This window comes from Oreochromis niloticus, linkage group LG6, assembly GCF_001858045.2.
Source record: "Oreochromis niloticus isolate F11D_XX linkage group LG6, O_niloticus_UMD_NMBU, whole genome shotgun sequence".
Classification (NCBI taxonomy): domain Eukaryota; kingdom Metazoa; phylum Chordata; class Actinopteri; order Cichliformes; family Cichlidae; genus Oreochromis; species Oreochromis niloticus.
In genome coordinates this window covers 42131958-42154201 of record NC_031971.2, presented here as the reverse complement: position 1 = coordinate 42154201, position 22244 = coordinate 42131958, and the positions used below count along the sequence as shown (strand labels likewise).

Below are 22244 nucleotides of genomic sequence, written 5' to 3'. Positions count from 1 at the left end.
TATCCATGAAGCCAGGTAACACACACCAATTAGTTAAACTGCAGGAATGTCTTAAAGACATAAAGACCTGGATGGCCGGCCGCTAACTTTCTGCTTCTTAATTCAGATAAAACTGAGGTTATTGTACTCGGCCCTGAAAATCTTAGAAATATGGTATCTAAGCAGATTCTTACTCTGGATGACATTACCTTGGCCTCCAGTAACGCTGTGAGGAACCTTGGAGTCATTTTTGACCAGGACATGTCCTTCAACGCACATATTAAACAAATATGTAAGACTGCTTTCTTCCATTTGTGCAACATCTCTAAAATTAGAAATATCCTGTCTCAGAGTGACCCTGAAAAACTAGTTCATGCATTTATTACTTCCAGGCTGGACGACTGTAATTCATTATTATCAGGATGTCCTAAAAACTCGCTGAAAAGCCTTCAATTAATCCAAAATGCTGCAGCAAGAGTCCTGACAGGGACTAGAAAGAGAGAGCAGATTTCTCCTGTTTTGGCTTCCCTTCATTGGCTTCCTGTTAAATCCAGAATTGAATTCAAAATCCTGCTCCTCACATACAAGGTCTGAAATAATCAGGCCCCATCTTATCTTAATGACCTTGTAGTACCATATCACCCTATTAGAGCACTTCGCTCTCGCTCTGCAGGCCTACTTGTTGTTCCTAGAGTATTTAAAAGTAGAATGGGAGGCAAAGCCTTCAGTTTTCAGGCCCATCTTCTGTGGAACCAGCTTCCAGTTTGGATTCAGGAGACAGACACTATCTCTACTTTCAAGATTAGACTTAAAACTTTCCTTTTTGCTAAAGCATATAGTTAGGGCTGGACCAGGTGACCCTGAATCCTCCCTTAGTTATGCTGCAATAGACGTAGGCTGCCGGGGATTCCCATGATGCATTGAGTTTTTCCTTTCCAGTCACCTTTCTCACTCACTATGTGTTAATAGACCTCTCTGCATTGAATCATATCTGTTATTAATCTCTGTCTCTCTTCCACACCATGTCTTTCATCCTGTTTTCCTTCTCTCACCCCAACCGGTCGCAGCAGATGGCCCCGCCCCTCCCTGAGCCTGGTTCTTCCGGAGGTTTCTTCCTGTTAAAAGGGAGTTTTTCTTTCCCACTGCCACCAAAGTGCTTGCTCATAGGGGGTCATATGATTGTTGGGTTTTTCTCTGTACCTATGAAGCGCCTTGAGGTGACTTTTGTGATTTGGCGCTATATAAATAAAATTGAATTGAATTCATTTGTAATATTCTTTGTCAATATTCTTGATATTTATTTATAATCACCTCTGTTCATTCTTGATATTTATAATTGAGTGATCTGTATATATTAGTGCCGTTTCTTACATTTGTAAACATATTGTATTGTTTGAATAGTATTGTTTGAATAGTTTAGTCTGTTACTGTTACTGTCTTGGAGCAACTGTGACCCACATAATTTTACTTAGGGATTAATAAAGTATTCTGATTCTGATTAAATAATTAATGAAACATTTAATGGCCTATTTAATTCATTCATTCAGGTCACTTCTGGCCCTCCATAATAACAAAGGCATAAATGTGTTTTTTGCACGTTATCCCAGTTTGATCCTGTCTATGTAAGGAATCTGGACCCTACAGCTTTAAGCAGCTGCGCGCTCCCGCGGACGGCAATCGCCTTCTGGCACAACACCTGAACTATCGCGAGACTCAGTGATCCTTATGGAGTGAATGGAGAATGACGCGACTATTCGTTCAACAAGCCCTGGTTTGGCTTTAGGTGTACACGTTGCTAGGCAACACTGTGACCAACTCCAACAGAAACAAAGACTTCGTTTTCTGCCACTGACTGAATGAAACACCCAAAAGTCACAGCGATGGCAGCTGAACACATCACGGGGCTGAAGCGGAAAATCAGACTGCTCGGTAAGTTTGTTCGGCGGGTTTCAGCTCAGCTGGAGGCAGCTGTTCCACCTTAGCGGCTTGTTCCACTCTTCGTGTTCCAGATGTTGCACTTTCTGCAGTTTATCACAGATTTGAGCGATGAAAGAGCTCACGGATAAAGACGCTTGCTGTCTCTACTTCGTGTCGATTAGGACAAAGTTTCGACACTTGCAGCTGATCAGTGTTTTTAAATGAGCTGCAGAGAATTAATAAAACGACTCGTCTTCTAAAATTCTCAGTGCCCTGAACTGTGATTGATATTTTAAGCTGTAAAATAAAATTAAACAACAATGTTATTGTTTGTATAGTCTCCAAAACACCTGGGACTGATTACTGAAGATAACGATTTGTTTTACACATGAACCATAGCTTGATTCTCGTGACAATCAGATCTGTATTATGGAGGTTCATGGATAAACCTTCAGTCTGCTTCCATCCTGAATGATCGCTACTCCTCATCTGAAATCCCATCTAATCAATGTAAATCATACAGTCGCTGTGAGGTAAACACAAGCAACAGTGGTCTGTCTGTCTGAGGCAGGTTTACTTTAATTTTATATAAAACAGTGCAACCTTATTTTGGTTATATCGAGCAACAGCTGTGACCATCTGACAGGTACACTCAGGGTCCTGCTGAGTTCCGTTTTTCTTCCATCAGAGGAAAAAAAACGATGGCACAGAAACGCACAGGTAGGCATCCAGCCTGAGGATATTTCATTTTAACTTTATGAAGCATTTTACAATCAGCATGATTTACACAGTTATTTGAAGATACACACAGCACACAGCTCTTTCATTACTCACATCTGTGATAAACTGCAGAAAGTGCAACACCTGGAACATGAAGAGTCGAGACGAAGCAGCTGAGTGAAAAACAGCAAACTGCCATTTAGGTCCTTAAATGAACTTTAACACTCTTAGAATTGACTTACAGCCGATAAATTCAGCAGGTGACTGTGGGTCACCTGTTTCTCTGTATCTCCACCATAGAGGTAGAGAGAAAAGCGTGCTATGACAGACATGAAGCTGCCATCATGAAGAACCAGGAGCTGATCCATCAGCTGAGGGAGGACAACAGGAGGCTGCACAGGAAGCTGGCAGGAGCTCATGCTGTAAGATGGTCACAACACAAGCTAAAGATGTTTGAATGCTGATCTGAACTTTATTTAATTTAAAATAAAGAAGATAATAGTGCAGTCACACACAGACTGAGAAACCTGGCCTACCTAGCTGGAAGCCATTTATGGTCCTTATGAAGCTGGAGACAACAATCCTCCTTCTTTTCCTCTTTTTTAACCACATTTATCTCACTCAAAAAATGTGTTTTAGAATTCATTTTTGGTTACACTGGTGTCTGCCTCTTAGCGTGATGAGCAGGTGATCAGAGCAGCCTTTCAAAACAGAGCAAGGGAGAGGGAATCCTACCGCAACAAGTCTGTGAAGGTGAGAGGAAGCCTGTGCACGCACCCTGAACTCCGATTTTACTTGAAATGCAGTACTGTGAAGAACTAAGTCCGCCAGTGACTGAGCAGCAATAAGCTGCAGCAATGTTTCTGTGACTATCAATCTGTCACATCACTGTGGGGCAATTTTGGTCCACTCTTCTTGACAGCACTGATTCAGATTCGACTTCATTAATCCCAAAAAGAGCTTTTTGCTTGCAGCTTACACATAACACACAGTCTTTAAACCAGCTTTGATGCACAGTAAAGCAGAGATCAAGAAAAATAACATAAGGATTAAATAAATAAATAGAATAACAAGGAGAAATGTATAGGAATAAACATTCACAGAAATATTCATCATCTGTCAGCAGTAAGTAATCTAAGAGCTGAGAAACGAGGATTTTAGGTTTCTGAATTTTAATGAAGGACTTTAAGTTTAGTTTATTCTACACTGGGTGGGGTCCAAGGTCACGGCGACCAACTTATTAACAACACTGCCAAGCAAGTTTCTATCCTTGATACATACTGATCCAGCAGATAAAAGAAAATCTTCAAAGACTTTCAGTAAATTAACAATAAAAATGACATAAAACTTCCCTACTAACACATTCTCTGTTGACCCTGTTTTACGATGGAGATATTTGTCAAAGGCTGTGCCGAGATATTTATAAGACTGCACTATCTCACAAATAACACTCGCTTTATACTCGGGGTTATGCGTCTGAAATCAATGATCATTTCTTTTGTTTTTGACACACATTTAGCTCCAGATAGTTATCATCACACTACTTCACAAATTCAGGCAAAACAGGGCCGTGGACAGACTCAGAGGACAGTGATATCAGGCAATTATAAATCTGTCCTCATAAGAAGTCCTGCAGCTGTCGGCATACATAATAACAAGAACACATCCCTGAGGGGAACCAGAGCATGACACAGTCCTGCCGGACATTTGTTAACGAGGACCCGTCGGACTCTTCAGTAGGAAGTTTAAAGTCAGCATCAGGAGCTGTTCTGGAAGTTTAGAACGTGAGGCTGCATCTTATTAATAGCAGAGAGGTCAGCAAACAGAAGTCTAACGTGAGGACTGGATTTTTTGAGGTGCTCTTAGACAGACTTTAATATAAAGGGTTTAGCATTATCAACACTTTCACTCTGCTGATGAGCAAATTACGAAGGATCAATTTTACCATTAATGGGGGATCTAATAACACTTTAAAGATCTTTTCCAAGGTTTTAATTACCAGAGTCATGTAAGTGCAACGTGAAATCAGTTAGTTCATTTGAAGTTTTGGTTGTAGGGATAGGTACGATCACTTCACTGCGGTTTGCACCATTCATTTCTGCATAGCTCTCTGAGCTCTGCAGCACCTTGATTCTTTGATTTTCCAGTCGTTCTATTGGAAATGGTGCTCATCCCGATCAAACTGGGTCATCAACATTGTCGCATGATGACCCAGTTTGGTCCGAGCTTTAGCTGTGGGACAGATGGCCTCACACCGACTCTGGAATACTTGAGTATGTAGAGGTGTCCACGGTCCACTCAGTGACTCGTAGGTCCCTAAATCATCAGCCCTCCATGGCCTTTAACCTTTAACATGCTCACTAAGGTGTGCAGACTATCTGCTAAAGCTGTTTTGGGTTTGTCATGTCCAGTGTTGGGACTAACGCGTTATTAAGTAACGCGTTACAGTAACTACGTTATTATTGTGGTAATGAGCACGGTAACTAGTTATTATGCCAAAACCAGGAATGCGTTACTCGTTACTGGGATTTAGATAGGCTCGTTATTCGTTACTTCGTGTGGTGGCTATCGCGGAGCTTCCACAGATTCAGTAACATTAGCAAGTGGTGGAGGCCAGCAGGTGGATGAAGGAAAAGGGAGGCAAGAGGAGAGACCCGAAGCGGCCGCCGGTCCGAGTTTCAGGTGAACTGAACTTCAGGTAAGAAGTTATGACCTGCAGTCTATCAGTCAGATATAAACCAAGTTTAGGTGGAGTTTATTTTCGTTATGCTGACTTTTTCGTACTGCGTGCTAGCTAGCATGACGGAGTTTCTATACAGCTGTGTGGGTGCTATGTTACTGATGTTGAACTTTATTTTGTTCATACGTTTAATTATTAGAGTTGCCAACCGTCCCGTAAAAAACAGAATCGTCCCGCATTCAGAGAAAATATTACGCGTTTTGTATTGAGCTGAAAAGGAACACAGTTTGTCCCGGACTTCAGCTGGAATGAAAAAAGACACAAAGCTGAAGCTGCACAGCTGCCTCTTCTCCTCTCATTCTCCCCCCTCCCTCTCCTGTTTCTACTTCAATCATGAAACTGATCAATGATCAGCTGATCGGCTTTTCTCTCTTGTTTGTTTATCGCCCACTTTGCGCCAGAAAGAGGAAACCAGCGGATGTCGCGCTAAACAACAGCAGCACGTTTAAGCTTGATCAGCTGTTGTTAGAATTTATTTAATATTAATTTCTAGTATCAGCTGATGTTTGCTGGAGCCACAGCTGTAAAAGCTGCTGGTCATGATGTCGGTTTGGATATGTGGTGAGAGGGAAACATGAAGATGAAACCAGGAGATGTCCTTACTGAATCATCAGAGCTGAACAGGTGATGGAGAAACATGTTTACCTGTTAGGTGACATGAATGAGTTGAAGGGAAGTTATGAACTGTTTCTGAGAGACAAATAACACCAGGATCCTTTTCTACGTAGCTGACAGCTGGTAACTGTGCAGGGGCGGATCTAGTAAAGTGTTGCCAGGGGTTCATGTAGGGCAGGGGTGGGCAATTCCAGGCCCCGAGGGCCGGTGTCCCTGCAGGTTTTAGATCTCACCTTGGGTCAACACACCTAAATCACATGATTAGTTCATTACCAGGCCTCTGGAGAACATCAGGACATGTTGAAGAGCTAATTTAGCCATTTAAATCAGCTGTGTTGGTTCAAGGACACGTAAAACCTGCAGGGACACCGGCCCTCTGGGCCTGGAATTGTCCACCCCTGATGCAGGGCATTAACAGGGAAAGTGGGGCACAAGGAAATACCTTTCTTTCTTATTCTCATTTAAAATGTCTAGCTTTTAAAAAAATAATTATCTGAGTCTTACAACAAACAATTGATAGATTGATACATATATACCATCAGAACAGTGTACATCACTGTGACAACAGTGTTTATTTTCATTCAAAGGCTTTATGATTTTTCCTATAATGGTGGGCTGGTCTCTAGTCAAAATCCCAGTCCAGCCCTGTATGCAGCTCATCTGCAGTCTGGTGTTACCTACATCTTCCTATTCAGAAGGCAGAATTTCCGAGTTCTGAGTACAATCAAAAGCACCACGACTGCAGTTTTTATGTTGGATGTAAAAAGCAGGCTAGAATCATGCGGCGGTCAATGACAGTCCAGGCGTGGGATTTCTCTCGTGGAAATGTGCACATTATTTTTTCCTTTCTATTGGTAGGTGGCACAGTGCACTTGTGGCAAGTAAGCAAGCTAGAAGACTGGCAAACTTGCTGGGTATCCAGTTAGAGAAGCAACACATTAACAAGAGAATTCTGAGTAAAACCAAAGTTACTTTCCCTAGTAACTAGTTACTCTGAAAGTAACGAGTAACTTGAAGTAACTGAGTTACTTTTGATAGAAGTAACTAGTAATGTAACTAACTGCAGTTCGTCTTGTAACCTTCCGATTACAAGACGAACGGCCAACTCTTGAGCTACAATCGCCCCAGGAAGGAAATAAAGGAAGGAAGGAAATAAACTTCAAAAACAACTTTAATGCTGCACTGAAAATACAAAACAAAGGCTGGCCATGAACGAGGGTCCAAAACTAAAGAGCCAACAGCTAGAAGACACGCAACCATGAGAGAGGACACAACAAAGAACTGAGACAAACTGAAGGAACAAATAGGCATGTCAGGGAGGACAGCTAAACCTAAGTGAGAAAACAAGACAAGGAATGTAAAACTAAATACAGAGCACAAAAGACAAAAAACCCAACAAAGTAAAACAAGTAACAGATCTCAGGAAATAAACAAACTTGACACAGAGAGCGCAGGGGGCAGGAAAACAAACCCAGGGAATTACAAAGGACAGAATCAGGGCTGAGAAAAAAGAGAAAATGAACTAGAATACCAAACTGAAAAAGGCCAGAAAAAAAGAGCAAACTAACCTTCCTGTCGTGATCGGGTCAAATTGCCCCGATTTACGACTTAAAACACTCATAAATATTGTGTTTTACATGTGATTGCCTCCAGGCCTTATGACATCTTCCACACTACTTGAACATATAAACGTGATGAGCACTTCTTTCATTGAATTTTGAGTGTTTTAATCAACCTTGAATCTGTGGAGTTCCCGGTCAAAAGTGACCACCTTAGGAATTTCACCTGAATTTTGGTGAAAAATATTTGTTATGCTAATTTAAGAGCTGTTAAAACAGACTGGGAGGGGGTGCACAAAACTGGAGTGCTAAGCAGAAAGACACACAGGTGAAAATCCAAACCAAAGGCTAACAAACTGAAGATATCTAACAATCACAGCAATAACCAAAAACTACAAAAGGAAAAAGACTGAGAAAAAGGATCATGACGGGCTTTTGCAGTTTCTCTGAGCTTGTTGTGAGTTCACTGGAACGTCCTCTTCTGAGAAGACTGTGTTAACACACCTGAATTCTGTAGACCTGCTCACACCGATGATGATCAATCAATTAAGTGTGTGATTACATACATTTTTAATTCCTGTGGAAGCAGCAGGGTGTTCTTAGTTCTTCACAGGACTGCACACTAAATCTGTTGTCATGGTCCGCATGCATGACTGTACTGCATTCCCCCTCTGCATGTCTCACAGGAGATCATTGAAACACTAGACGAATGCGTGCTATCCCACAGGAAGCGTTTCAATGCCCTAAAACATGGCACTGAGATCTATGAGAGGCGCCGTGAAGAGCTGAAGATGGAGTACCAGAGAATGAAACCAGAGCACAGAGCAGCGCCCCCTGGTGTTCGCACTTTGAAAAAAGAGGAGAATGCCATGGTAGTTACCTCTCTGATTCAAAAACAAAAAAGTGTCATTGCCTCTGAGTTTCTTTTTATATGGTTCTCATTTGTTATAAGATGTGCATTGTGACAGGTCAAAGGTCACAATGAGCAATGATTCGTGTTTGTGTTCAGAACTTGCGGGTCCTGGAGAACAGTCTGGAGAAAAGCCAGTTTAAGTGCAAGGAGGCCAAGAACATCATGATTGACTACCTGAAATTAAAGAGTCACTTACAGGTCAGTCCAGCATTCCTCGTAAACCGCAAGACTTTGTCGGCACCGTCTCATGTAACGGTTTGTGTTAAATATTTTTGAAACAGTCACTGCAAAGCTGGTCTCTGAAAATGGTTATTTTGGTCTTCGCTCTCAGCATAAATTCTGTTTTAGGCGTTAGCAGACACCTGCATGCTCGTACTTGAGCACAGTCTCTTAAACACTTCCTGTAAGATCTCTGTACTCTGCAAAATCCGCTCTTTGAGCCTGACGTCATTAGCCGTTTCCGGGTCCAAAGTCAAACGAACACTGCAGCATCACTGAGAGTTACAAACAGTCTGAAGTGTAGAGGGAGTAGAGCAGTGGCAAGAGGACACATCCCTGTGGTGCTCCTGTGTTGATGGTGATGCTGTTAGACATGCATCTACCCACCCTCACCACCTGTGGTCTGCCAGTGAGGAAGTCCAACACCCATGCACACAGACGGCTGTTGAATCCCAGTTCATTCTGCCAATAAAACACTGCGGGATCAACCTGTGATATTTTACCACCAGTTTTGACCATAATGGCATTGACCTTATTGTACCAATAAAGTGAAGCATCTGCAAGTCCATACACACACTTTTTTAGTTTCCATAGAACATTGTCCTTGCCAGCTTCAGGTGGGAGGCGAAGATAAATGTCTCTTGACAGTTTCATTCCCTGCGAAAAGGCATATGTAATGTCCATTTAATTCACTTTCCACTTGTTTTGACATATCACAGCTAGCACCAGTCTGCGGGACTCAGATGCACATGTTGGAGAGTCTTTCTGTAGTTCTTGAGTATTTACCTCTTCAAACCCCCGTGCCACAAATCGGGCCTTCGGAACAATACCATTATTAGTTTCTTTGAGTGTACAGACCCATCTAGTAGACACACATTTTTGACAAGGTCTTTCACTTCATCAAACACACCATTACTTTGCCAGTTCTCAATCTCCTTTTTGGCAGCATCAAAGGAAATATCTTTTGTTATTAGTACATCTGCATCTCTGTTTTCAGCTTCAGTGCAAAGACCATCAGCAAATGACATGTCTAAAGCTTTCTTTTCACCTTCACTACTATCAGGCTCAAGATATTGCACATTGTACCAGTTTGTGCATTGCCCTTTGGCTTTTCCTGCTCTGCCTAATACTCTGGCTGTATGTTGAACACCGTTGTCTCTGTTCGTAAAAGTGATCAGCTATCCTGCTCTTAACTTTACATCTGCAGAGGAGACAGGATCAGTGTATGTAGAAGACTGTGTCATAGACATGTTACTGTAGTGTTAGTTTCTCTGTCACTAGTGATCTCTTCTTCCTCACTAATACTCTGTTCACCATCGGGTGCTTCTGTCTCATCATTTTCAACTGTGTCTTTGTTGTCATTGTCATCATCAGTAGTACTCTGTGGTATTTGTTTATCTCCAGTCTGTGCATCCACTTTACTCAACTTTGACTTGTGCACTCTTACAAGAGTCCCGCCATGTCTTACAAATACAACAGCTCCATCCTGCCCAATAACTACACCTGGACCCTTCCTTTCTGAATACTCTGCCTCAGTAAATGCTTTCCTGGAAGCATGTAATGCTGATATGTGTTCAGCTACTCTTGCGCTTACAGTTGTGCCCTCTAAGGCAGGTGGCTTATCCATCAACACAGAAGTAAGGTTGGGGTTTTGGCCAAACACAAGTTGATGTGGACTATAACCATGTACATTAAGCATACTGTTTTTGGCCATGAGGGCTCAGTCTAACGCAGTGTGCCAGTCACATCCTCGTTCCTTTTTTACCTTCAGGAGGATTTCTGTAAGTGTCATGTTATGTTTCTCCAGTAGTCCGTTGCTCCAGGAACTATACCCCACCGTTGTCTTTACCTCAGTGTTGGCGTTTTCAGCCATGTCCCGAATCTCCGTGTTGTTGAACTCTCCGCCGTTATCTGTGTAGAGCCGTCTGGGGGCATCATGAATACTTATCCAGGTGTGAATGAAGGAGTTGACGATCTCTGCAGCTTTCTTTGTCTTTACGATGCTGCCGGCACTGAAGCGTGTGAAGTGGTCGATGATGTGAAGGCTCCAGCTCGTGTAGATCCATCGCTACTGTCTCATTATACTCAGAAGCCAGAGGTAGACCAACAGCAGGTCTCGGCTTGGTTTTGCAATATCTCTGACAAATGTCACAGTCATGAACTATCTCTTGCAGAATAACTGCACATTGTTGGTCTGTATTGCCAGAGCTTTGGATGAGTCTCAGTAACCTCTCTGCAGATGCATGACCAAACTGTTTATGAAGTTTCACAAGAAATTTCTCTGTTTCTCTTTTGTAGACATTTCAGCAGTTACAATGAGAACTTCATTTTCATTGCAGCTTTCTGTAGTATTTTCATCTCTAATGTCCACACAATAGTGTCCCGAACTAGTGAGCTCTAAGGGAACAGGCTACTTGAACAACACTGTCATTCTCCATGTCTAGAAAAGTCCCTGCTTTCTTGATAGATGATTTCCTCAGTAGTAGTGGAATGTCAACAGGAACTACTTCACTTTCAATGTCACATTTCGTTTGTCCAATTTTGGCCGGAAGTTTCACTTTTCTGCTGGAATACACTACACCGCCATCCTCAAAGCGAAATGGTGTGGAGCTGGGGGTTTCTGATTGCAGCAACTTGTTTACTTGGCCTTGGCTGTGGTCACTCATGTAACTATCTAACCACTTCTGACTGCAAACTGTACGTGCACATGCAGTATCAATAATGGTTGACCCCAGTGCTTCAGTCAGGAAGATTTCAGAGTCTGTCATTGAGGCTTTAGCGTACAAAGTAATGTTACACTCCTCCATGTTTCCATCTTCAGTTAGCTTTACTTGGTCACCATTCCGACGAGGACAGTCTTTAGCCCAGTGGTAAGTACTGAGACAAATAGCACATCTTGTTCGCTTGCCAAACTTGTCAAGTGGGTTGGTACCTTGTAGTGGTTGTCGCTGTCCACTCCGCAACAAAGTACCGTTGTTTCGTTTGTATTTGGGACCTTTTTGCTCCGTAAGGAAAACTGCATCTTGGTTCAGTTGAATTCCGCTGAAAACTCCGGCTACTTTCCCTCCGAAAATCCGTTTCAGTGCAGACTTCATAGACACAAATGTTAAGTCGGTGCAAGGTGTTGACTTTTCTCATCAAGACAAACTGTATCTAGAAGCTTAATGCTAACACAGCGTCAGGCAGCGTCATGTTGTACTTTTTCATCCGGTTATAACGCTGTTCAAAGTCTATAATGTAGTCTGCCATGGACACACTGTGGTTCTTTGCAATGGAGTCAAAACACGAGTAAGCTTCATACGTGTGGTCTTTTTCTTCTCTCTGAAACACCGCGTCTAGTTTTGCAAGTAGTGTTTCCATACCGTCACCTTTGTTCAAATCTTCCGCGGGTATCTCCATGGCTGTTTCTCTGGCTCTTCCCTCGAGCCTCAGCGCCACCGCGAGTGCCTACTTGTTTTTATCCAGCTCTGTAACTCGTCTCCAAATATTGACTTCATTCTTCCAGCACTCGTATGGCCTGGCTTCATCAAGCTGCGGTGGTACTTTATAATTGGTAACCATCCTCTGATACCAATGTTAAGTCAAAAGACACGACGTCGTAGTCTCACTCCAAGCACTTTATTCGTTATGCCATGTTTTACTGCTCACACACAATAACAACAACTCACCGCGGGCAACAGTACTCTCGCAAAATAACAGAAAATAACAAGTTAACACTGCTATCACTTCCAACATAAATGAAGACAGAAAACTAAACAGCAGTGACGTTTTTGGGTTACTGAAGTTGGGCTAGCTGGTATATAATGATGTGCTACATGATCGCTAGCGACACAGCTATGTTAGCATAACATAAACACAGTGAAGCTGGAGGATGAACGCTAACTTTTTTCCACTCGATAAAAGTTAAGGTGAGGGTTCCCGATGGTTAGGAACAAATGCAATCGCATGGCAGGATGCTGTAAACGGACCAAACTTCAGTCAGGAGAACAACTGAGATAATCCATCCACAATACCAGGTTAGTTATTAATATACTGCTGCATGGGCTGGGCGGTAGTTACACCGTAAGTCTCCAAAAGTTGAATCTGTTCATCTGGACGTAGCGTTTTGTGGGAGAAACGTTTCGTCACTCATCCAAGTGACTTCTTCAGTCTCAGCTGACTGCAGGTTTCCCCAAACCTTATAAACAGTACATTTGCATAATGACTGAAACCAGCCCACTGAAGGAACAATGGGCTGTGAGGTAAGTTCCTTAATCATAATTATGCAAATTCCCATGACCATTGATCAACAATCACTGACCAAAACCCACTGATCAACAACCACTGATCAATGGCCATGAGTACCATTCACAGAGAGTTGGGGAATGGCTGCAATCACAGCATTGTAAGATGGTGACAGATGTACCCTTAGGCCCCCTCCTCGATTCAGAGATGGTCTTTCCCTCTTCACGTAAATGGCCTCCTTGACTCCGCACTCAAACCAGCGTTCCTCCCTGTCCAGGATGTGTACATCCTCATCATTGAAAGAGTGTCCACTGGCCTGTAGGTGTAAATAGACTGCAGAGTCCTGGCCTGACGAGGTAGCTCTTCTGTGTTGTGCCATCCACTTCGCTAGAGGTTGTTTGGTTTCCCCGATGTATAAATCCTGGCAATCCTCCTGGCACTTAACAGTGTACACTATGTTACTCTGTTTGTGTCGGGGGACCCGATCCTTGGGGTGGACCAGTTTTTGGCGCAGCGTGTTTTGGGGTTTAAAAGCCACAGAGACCCGGTGTTTAGAAAAAATGCGTCTCAACTGCTCCGATACTCCTGACACATATGGGATCACTACAGGTTTTCGCTTGGGCAGTGGTTGTCCTTCTCTCCTGGATCGGCTGGAGCTTTCTTTAGGTGCCTTTCCCGTTTTGACAAAAGTCCAGCTGGGATAACCACATTTACTCAGGGCCTTCTTGATGTGCTGTTCTTCTGCCTCCCTGGCCGCTGTGTCAGTGGGGATGGTGTTCGCTCTGTGTTGTAGTGTCCTGATGACACCCAGTTTGTGCTCCAGTGGATGATGAGAGTCAAACCTTAGATACTGATCCGTATGTGTAGGTTTATGGTACACGTCAGCCTTTAGATGTCCCCCATTACTGATGGAAATCTCACAGTCTAAGAAGGCTAACCTGCCACTTTTCATATCCTCCCTGGTGAATTTGATGTGTCGGTCCACCAAGTTAATGTGATCTGTGAAATGTAGTACGTCCTGAGATTTGATTTTCACCCAGGTGTCATCCACATATCTGAACCAATGGCTTGGTGGTGTTCCAGGGTAGGATAGCAAAGCCCTCTTTTCCACTTCTTCCATGTACAAATTGGCCATGATGGGTGAAACTGGGGAGCCCATGGCACACCCATGTTTCTGCCTGTAGAACTGACCCTTGTATGTGAAGTAGGTGGAATGAAGACACAGTTCCAAAAGCAAACACACTTGGTCGATGCTGAGAGTGGTCCTGTTGCTGAGGTTGGTGTCATCCTGTAATCTCTTACGGACTACCTCCAACGCTTCCGTGACTGGGATGCAAGTGAAGAGAGATGTAACGTCGTACGAGACCATGGTTTCATCTGCCTCCATAACGACATCTCTCACCTTCTCAACAAAATCCAGGGTCTTCTGGATGTGGTGTTCAGAGCTGCCCACCAGCGGGTTGAGGATCAAAGCCAGAAACTTGGAGATGTTATAGGTGACCGAGTTGATCATGCAGACAATCGGTCTTAAAGGTGCACCCTGCTTATGTATTTTCGGTAAACCATACAGACTTGGTGTAGACTCCCCTGGGTACAGCCTGTGGTATGAGGTCCGGTCAATAGCCTTGTCTTGTTCCAACTGCTTCAGACAGTCTATCACCCTCTTCCTGTAACCACTTCCTGGGTCTCGTTTCTGCGGAGCGCGGAGTCAAGGAGGCCATTTACGTGAACAGGGAAAGACCATCTCTGAATCGAGGAGGGGGCCTAAGGGTACATCTTTCGCCATCTTACAATGCTGTGATTGCAACCATTCCCCAACTCTCTGTGAATGGCACTCATGGCCATTGATCAGTGTTCTTTGATCAGTGGGTTTTGGTCAGTGATTGTTGATCAATGGTCATGGGAATTTGCATAATCATGATTAAGGAACTGATCTCACAGCCCATTGTTCCTTCAGTGGGCTGGTTTCAGTCATTATGCAAATGTACTGTTTATAAGGTTTGGGGAAACCTGCAGTCAGCTGAGACTGAAGAAGTCACTTGGATGAGTGACGAAACATTTCTCCCACAAAACGCTACGTCCAGATGAACAGATTCAACTTTTGGAGATTTACTTTCCTGGATGATTGAGAATGCATCAAGACGTTACACCGTAAGGTTTTAATAACTGTGCTTTAAAATGAACAGTGGTGATAAAAACCGAGAGAGGCCGACAGTGATCACTGACTGTTTTTAGGGGCTTGTTCAGATTAAATAGAACAAGATACAAAACATGTTAAAAACACAACAGCCTTAATAAACGCATAGTTTGGACCCGGAAGCAGGATTCATCACATCATCACTTAAAGACCAGATGGGGTCTGATTATAGGAAGTCTGAGGGTAGTATAGTAAGTTTATTTTTTTGTAAGTGTAGTATTAGTGAACACAGAATATTGTATATTTTATGCATTGATTTGATGTTAATTTGTTGATCGCTTTGCCTTATTTGTGCTCAGGGGTGATTTTAGCCCATTTTTGGGGGTGCTTCAGCACCCCCAGCACCCCCTTCAGCACCCCCAAAAATTAATCAAAGCACCCCAAAGATTTCTTACTTTTTTTGACAATATTTGCTGTTTGTGTGACACACTACTAAAAATATAAAAAGCATACAGTACTTAATTGAGACGGAACATTTTAACAACAAAAGTATAGATAACCCCCCCAAATGGTTTGTTCCAGCTTGCCTCTCCCCTACTCTGGCTCTAGCGTCCTTTCTGCCAGAGCGATGGTGGCTGAGACGCAGCGGAGCTGAAGTGTGAGTGGCTGGCTTAGAACAGGACATGTTAGCTGCATTTAACCTTCAGTTACTCTTTATATAGTTAGGTAGGAGTCAGACCATGTTTCTTTTTAGCTGAAAAACATTACACCCAGCTAACCTGCAGTGTTGAAAACGTGTTTTCTGACGATGTTTGCTACCCTACAATCCGTCCTGCTCTGTAGTAAAATCAGCAACATTTGACCGTCCTGTTGCTCCCATTGAAATGTATACAGCCTATTTAAAATCTAAAACTTAAAATTGTCTGTAGCCTGCTGTTGTTACCACTGTCCTGTTTGGAATGGAATGAGAGAAGCTGGTTATTTTGTCATATGTGCCGATATTAAACCCAGGAGCAACATTCAGGTAAAAGTGTAAGAACAAATGATCCGCCAATCAAGAATAATGTTGGATCAGTGTTTCAATATTTATATCTTTTATTAGATGTACATGTGGTTTGGTTATTTGCCTTTTGAGGGAGAGAGGAGGAAAGAGGGGAACGTGAGGAGAAAGTATAAGGTCAGGAAGAACCAGGTAAGAAAACAGACAGGGAATACTGACAGGCAAAACAGAAACCGTTAAACTGCTTGAGAGACTTGACCACCAAATATGATAGACAGATTTGCCAACTTCAAGGTGAGGCGACATAGGTTAAAATAAAAGAAAAAATCTGCAGAGCCATAGCAGTATCTGCAGTACAGATCTTTTCATACATTGTATACATTGTACCATAGGCAAAGTTGCCTCCATTTTTATAATTTTTCTATCAAATTTTTGTACATTTGTACATAACATTTCAAGGACTCTATTTTTGAAGTTTATTTTTATGTATCTGTATTATATTACACATACACATTAAAAGTGAATCTCTGGCCAAAAAATGCACTCAGTTTACTTTTTACTCACTATGAGCATCATTCATCATTTTCCCCCAGTAATTAAGGTTAGGATATGTATTTTTTTTATTCCAGTCCATTCTTCTGTTGCAGCATTTAAATAACCTTTATCAGATTTTATGGTTTTGTTACAGACTTTAAAAAAAGTGTTTTGTTTTTCTTTCACAAATGTGGGGATTAAATTGTGTTAAAATGTCCAAAACAGTGATGTCATGTTTTATGACGAGGACCCAGGCACAGAGAGACTTGATGAATTTAAGAATCTTATTATTTAATAAAGAAATTTGCAGACTTGCACAGAGATGTTAAAATTATGATGACTGATAACGGAGATGAAGACAACAGAGGATGAGGACAGGGAGGAACAGGGGTTTAAATGCACCAAGGAGACAATCAGAGGGAACTCTGTACAACTGGAGACATTTAAGGATGCAGGGACTGACAGAGACAGGGAAGAAGTCTCATTATGATGAGTAAAGTGTATCTTGGCTGGCTGGGCAGCTCTCTGGGTGCTCAGCACCCCCAAAGCTCTGGTCCTAGAATCGCCCCTGTTTGTGCTTCTGCCTGCATTTCTCTCACTTTTCCACCTTCAGGATGAGAGTCTGGCGTATCAGAGCCAGCTCGACAGTCTGCAAGCAGAAATCCTGAAGCACAGAGAGGAGCTTCGCAGTCTGCAGGTTGTGAATACTGACAGCCAGCTCTCCAAAGAAGCTGCTAAGGTGACCTGTAATTTCCTTTGCTGTGACTTCAGATTAAGAAACACTCAGCATCGCTTACATTATCCAGCTGATTTGCCAGAGTAATAAATGAAGGAGTCACTGTATCTCACAACTTACCACCATCAGCCTACGTCTTCTTCTGCTTCGCAGGCTGAGTTGCAGCAGCAGGAGGAGCTGCTTCACAAGGAGTGTAAGGAGAGGGAGCAAGTGATAGCAAGCTACAGGAAAAAGGTCGATGAGCGCAAGGCCCAGGCTGCAAAAGTTGAGAGAAGGGTGAGAGACATTTAATGTACTCAGTTTTTGTAGATGAGTAACAAATAAAAGAGCAAAGATATAAAGAAGTGCCTTCCTGCTCACGCCACCACAGCAGGCCAATCACATTGATGTTAGTGACAGAGATGTTTGGTGACATCATCAGTCTCTCCAACGGTAGAAAGATGTGAGGTGAGGGCAAAGACATAGACTTCTCTTGTCCACATCTTTGCCTTTCCTGTCCCCCAGTCATCTCTGTACCGATTGTAATAACTTAAGAGTAAGAAAAAGTAATAAAAATAAACAAATAACAAAGATCAATCAAGTGGACCAGCATGGCAAAGCCGTAATGATCCACTTGGGAAAATAAATGTGTTGGGCATTTTTCTTGGTTCTCAGACAGTAATTGTGATTGCTACAGTGCTGAACGGAAAAAAGTGGAGTGCCCGCTCTGGGTCAGGGACGAGTTCCTGCCCCAAGTGGAGGAGTTTAAATATCTCCGGGTCTTGTTCACGAGTGACAGGAGAAGGGAGCGGGAGATCAACAGATGGATTACTGCAGCGGCCGCTGTGATGCGGACACTGCAACGGTCCGTCGTGATGAAGAGAGAGCTGAGTGTAAAAGCGAAGCTCTCAATTTACCGATCAGTCTACGTCCCTACCCTCACCTATGGTCACGAGCTGTGGGTAGTGACCAAAAGAATGAGACTGCGGATAAAAGCAGCAAAATGGGTTTCCTCCAAAGGGTGGCTGGTCTCTCCCTTAGAAATAAGGTGAGAAGTTTGGCCATTCGGGAGGGGCTCAGAGTAGAGCTGCTGCTCCTTCACATCGAAAGGAGCCAGCTAAGGTGGTTCGGGCATCTGACAAGGATGCCCCCTGGGCGAGGTTTTCCGGGCATGTCCCACCATGTCCCATCTCTCGGCTGGCCTGGGAACGCTTTGGTGTTCCCCCGGATATGCTGGAGGAGGTGGCTGGGGAGAGGGAGGTCTGGGCCTCTCTGCTTGGGCTGCTGCCCCCGCGACCCGGCCCCGGATAAGTGGAAGAAAATGGATGGATGGATGGACAGTGCTGAATGGGACAGGCGAAAAAAGAAAGAAACTGTTGTGGTTATAATAAACACGCCCACACCTACCTTCAATCCAGAGCGATGATGTTGCTTCAACAAAAAAAAAAAAAAGACAGAAAGGTGTGAGTTGAGACCACTGAGCACACATAATCATGCTCAGCCCTGCGCATCCTCTGACCTACAGCCCATTAACCGCAGTCTGTTTCTTCAAACACAATATTATGATTCTGTAAAGTGAAACCAAGTCACTGACATGTGCAGTGGTTGCTGTTGCATCGTGCAGGTCCAGCGAGCAGCTGTGCAGCTGGATGAACTAAGCAGTGAGGTCCAGCACAGCACCACCAGGATGCTGGCTGAAGAGGAGAAAGACATCTCGACTGCTGAGGAGGCCTTCAGACGCATCAAAGAGGCCACAGGGATCACCGATATAAAGGTGCAAAGGTGTCCGCTCGTTCTGCTACACACAGCGTGCTTCCTGATATGCGTTTTCCTTTCAAGCATTTTGTGTTTGTAGGAGTTAGAGGAGCATTTTACGTCTCAGAAGGAGACACGTCGACATCTGGAGAGGCGGCAGGAGGAGAACGAGGAGGTCCTGCTGCAGCTGAAGGAGCAGAAGGAGCTTCTGGAGCAACAGTTTGAAGAGATGAAATATTCTGGGGAGGCTAAACTCTTCAGGTCAGACACATATTTAACTCTGTCATGCAGCAGCTGTCACAGTGTTTGTGAATCATATGGACTCTCTGTTGGTGTGATTGGGACTCAGAGCATCACACGAGTGTCTAATGCTTATTCTGAAGCGTCTGCTCTTTCTGTGTGCTTTTTTTAGCCACCAGCAGACGCTGCAGGAGCGTGAGCAGCAGCTGCAGGCTGAGCAGCAGAGGTGCGATGAAGCCGAAGAGCAACTGGATTGGCTTGTGAAAACCCTCGGTGCCGTCCGACACGGAGTTGAGCACCTGGCAGACAATCTTCAGCACATCTCACTGGTACAAACAACCACAGTCTATTAGGATTCCTGATGTTACCAAAAGGTCTTCAACGTCAACTTCTCCATTTACTGGGGCAACATTGATTTTAACTAAAGCCTTAGATCAGGGGTCCCCAATCCCAGTCCACGATGGCCGGTGTCCCTGCAGGTTTTAGATGTGTCCTTGATCCATCACAGCTGATTTAAATGGATAAATTACCTTCTCAACATGTCTTGAAGTTCTCCAGAGGCCTGGTAATGAACTAATCGTGTGATTCAGGTGTGTTGACTCAGGGTGAGATCTGAAACCTGCAGGGACACCGGCCCTCGTGTACTGGGATTGGGGACCCCTGCCTTAGAACATAGAAACTGATTCTTACAGGCATGCTGTGTGTTGTCAACATATAGAGAAGGTAAAAATGTCACATCTGACCTCTCTTTCAGGGTCAATAGATAAAGTGATACTAATGCTATGGCCACTGTTTGTATTGACAACAATGATATATAGGGATATCACATTATAGTTTGCATTTGACCTCTGACCTCACTTGTACCTTTCACATTAGCCTGTCTTTCATGTTGACCCCAAATATCTTTAAAGGATGTGTTGTCAGGAGAGTGAGCTGCCGAGTTAGTTCGAAGTATATCGTAGTATATTATTAAATACTAAGCTCAAGTCATTCATGTCCCCTTATTTACAAATCAGTTTGTATTATCAGTACCTGCTCCTACATAATGTGTGTGTAATCGAAGTAAACCTCTGTCATGCTTCCCTTGTCGGGTTTTTAATGCACTACAAATGTCTCAGGGTACGTTTTTTAAGAGTGTTACCTTCAAAGGAAATGCTCCTCAGAGAGAGAGCTGCCCTGCTGGAGCTCCACAGTCTTCATGTGCTTTTGTTCCTTTTTTGTTCCTCATCATCTCCCAGGATGAGCACACAGTTCCCAACATGCATCCAGACTCAGAGGACTTTGTGGTGCTGGGGCTGATGGCCCAGTGTGAGCAGAAATTGGAGTCTCTGCAGAAAGAGCTTGAGGGGAAGGATGTGGCTGCTATAATGAAGGAGATGTTGGAAAAGGAGGTAAGACAAAAGCCTACAAGCTCAAAACTTGAAATGGATCCTCTGAGTCTGAAACAACATGTTTGACATTTGCAAAGTCAGTCAAGATTTTTGTTTAAGTTTGTCCATGGGCTCCCCATTAAGAGAAAAGCAGTAAAACACATGTGTGTAGATGATCATTAACACTCAGCAACACCTTCTCTGTTTGAGAATATAACACAGAGCATACAAACACACAGTCTGCCAATGACACTGATTAACACTAAGCCTAACCCTTTCTGTTTCTGCTATGAGTTCTACGTCAGGATTGAGGGGAAACTGCCCGAACACAGCACCCAAGTCAGACCACCTGAGGATCAAGCACAAGATCCATACAGTGATGGTAACGTGGTGTTCTTCTACACACTACCAGCTACGACTACAGACTAAATTACATTGAAATTGCTGATTACTTAATTGTGTTCCAGAGGACAAGAGTGACAAGGACGGGGCTCACGTCATTTCTCGTGAGGCACTGAAGCGTCAATCTCAGCTAATCGTCGACTCTAACTCAAAGAGAAAGGCCCAGAAGAAGAGGAAGGGCAAGTTTTAATCCGACAGCATCTCCAAACTCTCCCAAAATAAAGCAGTGACGTGTAAAACGGGATGATTTTGAGCCGAGTGAACAGACTGTGATTTGCCATTGCTATCAAGTTTCTCCTCTTAGCTGCTGCTACAAGGATATGTAGTAAACAGCAAATGAAGATTTAAGTTTTAACAGTCTTACATGACTGTCATGAATTGATACCTTATGTCTGTACTTGTTGTGTAAGTAGGTTTCATTTGGCAACAGTCAGCTGTCAACACTTTACTCCACATCATTTTTGGTTGTTTTACTCATATTTCACTCTCTGCCTGTCTCCACAGAATACACTATACAGGAAAGAGGTGGCTCTAAATGGGTCTTGCAGACTCAAATATATGCATCCACTATACAGGCAATTTTGTTGAGCACTACATGCATGCTATGTGGTCTTGTGTGCCTGTCCGGAGGTTTTGGCAGAAAAATTTTTTTTTTTTTTGGCCTGTCCCATTTGGATCTTCAGCCATCAGAATTGTTGTCTGAAGGCCAAAAAAGATGCCTAGCGGATTTACTTTACCAAGTGGATCATCATGGCCTTGCCGTATTGGTCCATTTGAGTGACGTTTATTATTATTATGTATTTATTTTATTTTATTTTTGGTTGTTACAGATGGGATAGACTGGGGGATAGGACAGGAAGAAAGAAAGAATGAAAGAAAGAGGGAGAGAAAGAAAAACAGAGGGGAGAAGAGATAGTGAGAAAGGGGGGAAGAAAAAAAATCCCCAGCTGGGTCACAGGTGCCAGGCTCTGCCAAGCAGCCACCAGGAGTGAGCCGGTACATACATGAGTGCCCAGCCCCAGACACCAAGAACCACCAGCGTCTGAGGGCATCTGCTACCGGCATGGAGAGTGGTGAGGGGAGATAGACCTCCATACCTCGGAGAGCCTGAGATGTTACCAGAGAGGTGGAGTCTAAGACCCAACCTGACATATAGACACAGATGAACAGGCGCACACAGACACAAACGTGCATTCCCACCCACA

General features: G+C 43.4%; 1 protein-coding gene across 2 annotated transcripts; it reads left to right on the top strand.

Moving 5' to 3' along the window:
• Positions 1–1700: 1700 nt before the first annotated feature.
• On the top strand, positions 1701–21763 carry LOC100704933 (coiled-coil domain-containing protein 151). 2 transcript variants are annotated; one of them, XM_003459774.5, is made up of 13 exons: positions 1701–1908; positions 2917–3038; positions 3292–3369; positions 8217–8402; positions 8540–8641; positions 17171–17296; positions 17447–17569; positions 18897–19046; positions 19128–19288; positions 19440–19596; positions 20506–20658; positions 20932–21019; positions 21105–21762. In XM_003459774.5, the coding sequence occupies exons 1-13, from the start codon at positions 1836–1838 to the stop codon at positions 21227–21229; spliced, it is 1644 nt and encodes a 547-aa protein (XP_003459822.2). In that variant the 5' UTR covers positions 1701–1835; the 3' UTR covers positions 21230–21762. The 2 variants fall into 2 exon arrangements, with proteins under 2 accessions (XP_003459822.2, XP_005465582.1); XM_005465525.4 differs by lacking the exons at positions 8217–8402; positions 8540–8641 and having other exon boundaries at positions 21105–21763.
• The last annotated feature ends 481 nt before the right edge of the window (positions 21764–22244 follow it).